Source organism: Theobroma cacao, chromosome 3 (genome assembly GCF_053813885.1).
Source record: "Theobroma cacao isolate CCN51 chromosome 3, ASM5381388v1, whole genome shotgun sequence".
NCBI classification, from domain to species: Eukaryota; Viridiplantae; Streptophyta; class Magnoliopsida; order Malvales; family Malvaceae; genus Theobroma; species Theobroma cacao.
In genome coordinates this window covers 33119783-33126727 of record NC_142641.1, presented here as the reverse complement: position 1 = coordinate 33126727, position 6945 = coordinate 33119783, and the positions used below count along the sequence as shown (strand labels likewise).

Here is a 6945-nt window from a genome sequence, read left to right as displayed (position 1 = left end):
GTCAGCTAGATGCAGTAGAGGAGGAATCGACTGCATCCACCATTCGGGCAGCATCTATTGCTGAGCAAGCAGAGACTCCTCCACATTCTCCACATCCTCTGCCACCTACTGGTACTCCTGCCATGTCTCCTGAGGCAGTCTAGGCATTGACAACTTTCTTTATCGTTATTGCTAGCCAAGCTCAAGCTGGTCAGGCCCCTCCTATAGTACCACTAGTTGCTCCTTCAGTACCACCACCCCCACCTCCTGTTCCACCGCCAGTGTCGAATGTCTCTATTGCTAAAAAGTGGAAGGAAGCTAGGCAACTTGGTTGTGTTTCTTTTACGGGTGAGTTGGACCCAACCGTAGCCAAAGAATGGATTAATCAGGTTTCGGAGACGTTCTCTGATATGAAGTTGGATGTTGACCTGAAATTGATGGTGGCCACGAGATTACTAGAGAAGAGAGCTCGTACATGGTGGAATTCAGTAAAATCCCGTTCCACTACTCCTCTAACTTGGTCAGACTTCCTAAGAGAATTTGATGGTTAGTATTTCACTTATTTCCATCAGAAAGAAAAGAAAAGAGAATTTCTGAGTTTGAAACAAGGGAATTTAACTGTAGAGGAGTACGAAGCTCATTCTAACGAGCTGATGTTATATGTGCCGGATTTGGTGAAATTTAAGCAAGATCAAGCCAATTATTTCGAAGAAGGGCTCCGTAATGAGATTAGAGAGTGGATGACAGTGACTGGTAGGGAGTCACATAAGGAGTTGGTACAAATGGCTTTACGGGCTGAGAAGCTCGCGATTGAGAATAGGAGGATTCGGACCGAGTTTGTAAAAAGGAGAAATTCGAGTGTATCTTCTAGTCAGCCACCAAAAAGGGGCAAAGACTCATCTGCTTCAGGGAGTACTACCTCTGTTTCAGTGACATCTCCTCGACCTTCATTTTCATAGACAGAATAGAGGCCTTAAAGATTCAGTAGATCTGCGATGACTACTTCCTGAAAGAGTTTCGGAGGTTCTGATAGATGCAGCAGATGTGGGAAGAATCATGTTGGGCCGTGTAAGGGACCAGTACGATGTTATCATTGTGATCAGTTGAGCCACATTAAGAGTGAGTGCCCACAACTAGGACAGGCTACTACAATTGCTCCATCTCCACCAACTCGTACTGATATGCGGAGGAGAGATCCTTCTGGGTTACCACCGAGGTAGGGAGTGGTTATACAGTCTGGTGTAGAGAGTAACACCCCGGCATATCCACCTTCGAGACCAAAGACTCGTACTTCAACAAGAGTTTTCGCTGTGACGGAAGATGAGGCACGGGTCCGACCTGAAGTAGTGACAGGTATCATGTCTTTATTTGATAAAGATGCTTATGTTTTGATAGATTCTGGCTTAGATAAGTCTTATGTGAGTATGGCATTTGCATCAATTGCTGATAGAAACCTATCACCATTAGAGGAAGAAATTGTAGTTCACACCCCTTTAAGTGAAAAACTAGTTAGAAACAGTTGTTTTAGAGATTGTGGAGTAATGGTTGGTGAGGAAGAATTTTGAGGTGACTTGATTCCTCTAGAAATCCAAGATTTTGATTTGATATTGGGTATGGACTGGTTAACTGCACATTGGGCGAACATGGATTGTTTCCGGAAAGAAGTTGTTCTTCGAAATTCGGAGGGAGTAGAGATTGTTTTTGCAAGGGAACGTCGAGTATTACCGTCCTGTGTCATCTCGACCATCAAAGCTTTGAAATTAGTACAGAAAGGGTATCCAGCTTATTTGGCTCACGTGATTGATATTTCAAAAGGGGAACCTAAATTAGAGGATGTCCCAATAGTAAGTGAGTTTTCTGATGTATTTCCTAATGAGTTACCGAGACTACCTCCTGATCGAGAGCTTGAGTTCCCTATTGATTTACTTCCAAGTACCGCATGTATTTCTATCCCTCCATATAGAATGGCTCTGGTAGAGTTGAAGGAACTGAAAGTCCAGTTGCAAGATTTGGTGGATAAAGGTTTCATTTGCCCTAGCATTTCTCCTTGGGGAGCACTAGTCCTATTTGTAAAGAAGAATGATGGCACTCTTCGATTGTGTATCGATTACCGTCAGCTGAACCGAGTGACCATCAAGAATAAATACCCTCTACCTCAGATCGATGATCTTTGTGATCAATTACGAGGTGCTATGGTGTTTTCAAAGATTGATTTGAGGTTTGGGTATTATCAGTTGAAGATTAAGGAGCAGGATGTACCCAAGACTGCTTTTAGGACGCGTTATGGGCATTATGAGTTTCTGGTGATGCCGTTTGGTTTGACTAATGCCCCGGTAGCTTTTATGGATCTTATTAACAAGGTGTTCCATCCATATTTAGATAAGTTTGTGATAGTGTTCATAGACAACATCCTAGTTTATTCGAAAAATGATGATGAACATGCTGCTCATTTGTGCATTGTGTTGCAAACTTTGCGCGAGAGACAACTCAATGCCAAGTTCTCTAAATGTGAGTTTTGGTTAAAGGAAGTGGTTTTCTTGGGACATGTGGTGTCCGGAGCTGAAATTTATGTCGATCCTAAGAAGATTGAGGCAATCTTACAATGGGAGCAACCGAGAACGATAACTGAGATTCGTAGTTTCCTTGGATTAGCTAGTTATTATTGGAGATTTGTTTAGGGATTTTCATTGATAGCAGCTCCTCTGACTCATTTGACTCGTAAAGGAGTTAAGTTTGAGTGGGATGATGTTTGTGAGAATCGATTTCAAGAGCTAAAGAATCGATTAACCTCCGTTCCTGTTTTAACATTTCCTGTTAATGGAAAAGAATTTGTGGTATACAGTGATGCATCTAAGTTGGGATTAGGGTGTGTGTTGATGCAAGATGAGAAAGTGATAGCTTATGCTTCTTGGCAGTTGAAGAAACATGAGACGAATTACCCTACTCATGACTTGGAGTTGGCAACAGTAGTCTTCGCATTGAAGATTTGGAGACATTATTTATATGGTGAGCGTTGTCTGATTTTTACTGATCATAAGAGTTTGAAATATTTGCTCACCCAGAAAGAACTTAATTTGAGACAAAGACGGTGGCTGGAGTTTATTAAGGATTACGACTTGGTGATTGATTATCACCCTGGAAAGGCAAATGTTGTAGTGGATGCTTTAAGTCGTAAATCCTCATCTTCATTAGTTGTACTTCGGAGTTCTTATTTTTCGATATTACTTGAGATGAAATCTCTAGGGATCCAGTTGAATAATGGTGAGGATGGAACCCTACTTGCTAGTTTCGTTGTGAGACCTTCATTGTTGATCAAATCAGAGAATTGCAGAAATTTGATGATTGGTTGAAACAGGAAGTTCAAAAGCTGCAAGATGGAGTAATTAGTGAGTTTAGACTCAGTGATGATGGTACCTTGATGCTTAGAGACCGGATTTATGTTCCTAAAGATGACCAGTTGAGACAAGCTATTTTGGAGGAAGCTCATTCTTTCGCCTACGCTTTACATCTCGGAAGCACCAAGATGTATTGGACTATTAAGGAAAGTTATTGGTGGCCGGGTATGAAACGAGACATAGCAGAGTTTGTAGCGAAATGTCTCACGTGCCAACAGATCAAGGTGAAGCATCAAAAACCATCAAGTACTCTTCAGCCTTTACCGATTCCTAAATGGAAGTGGGAACACGTGACTATGGACTTTGTATTGGGTTTGCCGCGGACACAAAGTGGGAAGGATGCTATTTGGGTGATTGTGGATAGATTGACTAAGTCCGCCCATTTTTTGGCTATCCACTAATTGTTGAATTCTTATTACAAATCATAAATGAGGCTCACAGTCTTATAAAGATAATAATATAATAGATTTCCTACGTGTTCTTTAGAGAAAATATAAAGTTAAAAGAAGAAAGAGCAAGGGATGAAAGAAAAATTCAAGAGTGGATATTATAAATTGAAAAAAAAATAGTTGAGAAGTGTTAAAAAATTAAGATTTATTAAGCATATAATTAAAAAAAAATCATTTTATTAATTATTTTTTACTTTTACATATTTTTAATAGGAAATGAGATAATTAGTTCCAAGTTAATAAGAATTGAGAAATGAGAAAAAATAAATATTTATTAGACATGAGAGAATAAGTAAATATTTTATTTTTTATATATTTTAATATAATTAATTATATTATTATTATAAAAATAGAAAGTCTTTTCAAATTTGAATGTAAAATCCTCGTTTGTCCTCCTTTGTATAACCTTATCCAAAGGCCGGCCCTACAAAGCATATGCACCAGAAATACCGCTACGAATTGTTAAGAAACTCCAGCCCAAAGCAAAAATCATAACATTTAGCCACAAGTATAGGATGCTGCTTTATTTTTCACAATAAGAAACATATATATAGGTCAAGGAACAAGCATACAAGACAAGAAGAAAGGTCGCGGACAGCATAGTCCCTTGTAAAGACAAAAGTGGATATACTACAAGATGATGATCTCACAAGAGTTAAGAGTTTATTAGTTTCTTAAGCAATTGAAATCAAAACAACAGCTATCAGGAGGTAGGATAAAAACATGAACAAGAGTATATATAGATATAACCCAACACTCAAAGTAAGCTGTGAGCATATACCATGGACAGGCAACCACATGTAGTAGTTATATCTTTCCCTGCGCAAGGCCATGTAGCACCTCTAATGAAGTTGTCCCTCCAAATTGCGGCCCATGGAGTTAAAGTAATATTTGTTAACACAGAGGTCACACATGAAAAAATTTTGGTTTCATTGCCTGAGAAAGTTGAGGAGCGGAGTCTGATAAGCCTTGATTCAATTCCTGACGGAGTGGATGAGGATGGACGAAACGATGCTGTTAAGATGATGGAAGCAATGCGCAGAGCTATGCCAGGTTATTTTGAGGACTACTTGATCAAGAAAATTAACCAGTCAAATGTCAATGAGAAGATCACTTGTGTTATAGCTGATACATCAGTTGGGTGGGCACTAGAAGTGGCCAAGAAGGTGGGAATCGAAGCAGTTGCAGTTTGGCCTGCTGGAGCAGCATGCTTGGCCCTTGCAGTACACGTTCCACAACTTCTTGAGGCTGAGATCATAAACATTGATGGTAAAATGGGAATACCTATAGTAAATAGTAGAATATGTCTTTTGAAATAATCATGTTGGCCTTTAACTTTCATTTAAGCTCAATGTTTTTAAGTTTATGATTATAGTTTGTACAATTCAACCGTTATTGTTTGAGGAAAAAAAAAAAGGCACCAACTCAGAAAAGATCATCTGTCGGTAAAGCAATATATACATACCATTTTTGTATTTTGACTTGATTTTAATTTGAGGACAAACAAAGTAGTTGAAAGCTTTTGAGCGCTTGATCTATATGAAAAACTTGAATTTCTAGGAATTGTAATGAAAGATGAGCCAATCTCGCTGTCAGAGGATGTCCCTTCCTGGAGAAGCTCTGAAATTGGATGGAGAAGCAGTGATCCAGTCTTGCACAAAGCTATCCTTGGATTTTATTCTATTGTTCCCGAGTATGCCAAATTTTATGACTGGTTACTTTGAAACTCAGTTTACGAGCTAGACTCATCAGCCTTGAAATTGATTCCGAACGTCTTGCCTATTGGTCCATTACTGGCTAGTAACCATTTGGGAGGTTTTGCTGGAAGCACTTGGCCTGAAGACTCAACATGCTTAGAGTGGCTTGACAAACAAACTGCTGGTTCTGTCATTTATGTTGCATTTGGTAGCTCAACAATAACATGTTCTCAACAAGTGGAAGAACTAGCTCTTGGTCTTGAACTTGCAGGCCAACCATTTTTATGGGTTGTTCGATCAGACTTTATGGATAGATCAATTGCTAAATTCCCTGATGAATTCAAAAGTAGAGTAGCTGAACGTGCAAAATTTGTAGAATGGGCGCCTCAGGAAAAGGTGTTGGCTCACCCTTCTGTTTCTTGTTTCATGAGCCACTGTGGCTGGAATTCCACAATAGAGGGTCTAAGCATGGGGGTACCCTTTTTATGTTGGCCTTACATAGCAGATCAATTCAGCAATAAAAACTACATTTGTGATGTTTTGAAGATTGGTTTAGAACTGTTCAAAGATGAAAATGTAATCACAACAAAGCATGAAGTAAGTACAAAGATAAACAAATTGCTCTCTTCTGATGTTATAAAGGCAAATGCGCTGCATATAAAGGAAATTGCCAGAAAGAGTTTCAATGAAGGTGGGTCTTCTTTCAAGAACTTTAAGATCTTTATTGAACATATTAAGAGCCTTTAATTAGGCCTACCAAATCATTCTGCACAATGATAGAAGACAGATTCTATCAAAGTTGTTGTGATTGTATACCTAAAAAAAATAAGTTGGTCTAGTGATTGATTATCAAATTAAAGGCAGTTCTCTGTTGAAATTTGAAGCTACCTTAGGTACTCTTGGCGCCAGAAGTTTAGAATTCGTTTTTTTGAGGTTGATGGCTGCGTGGTGCTGTGAAAAGAGACTGCTTCACGTTACTTGTTGTAGTTGAAGGAATGGAGCGTTAAGGCCCCTCTTTCGTAATCATTATTACTTGTTCTGTTTTAAGCCTAAATTTATGGATTTAGGTTGCTTTGTTTTCTGCCCTTTACCTACTTCTGGTTGTTAACCAGGGGACATTAACCCTTGTTTGTTTTATATAAGCTTTTAATGCTGTAATGAAATTCTTCGTCTTCTTCATTAACACTCTCAACTGCAATAGTTTATAGTTCTTTGTATATTAAGTGGAATTTGTTCAATATTAATATCCTATTATTCATAACCAAAAATATATGTCCTATTATCCAACTTGTTCTGCGTACATGTGAAAAGTGGTGAATGCATGCACATCAAAAGCCAAATTTTTATTTGTATTCCTCTGTAGAGTACATAGAGAACATCTACCAAGTGCCAAGTATGTATGCACTTAACCTCTAGCGGTTCAAT

At 38.7% G+C, this 6945-nt stretch overlaps 1 protein-coding gene across 1 annotated transcript; it reads left to right on the top strand.

Moving 5' to 3' along the window:
• The first annotated feature begins 4423 nt into the window (after positions 1–4423).
• LOC108661172 (UDP-glycosyltransferase 83A1-like) lies at positions 4424–6599 on the top strand. The gene is made up of 2 exons (XM_088804825.1): positions 4424–5092; positions 5384–6599. Exons 1-2 carry the CDS (start codon positions 4606–4608, stop codon positions 5545–5547), a joined length of 651 nt encoding a protein of 216 aa, XP_088660951.1. The 5' UTR covers positions 4424–4605; the 3' UTR covers positions 5548–6599.
• The last annotated feature ends 346 nt before the right edge of the window (positions 6600–6945 follow it).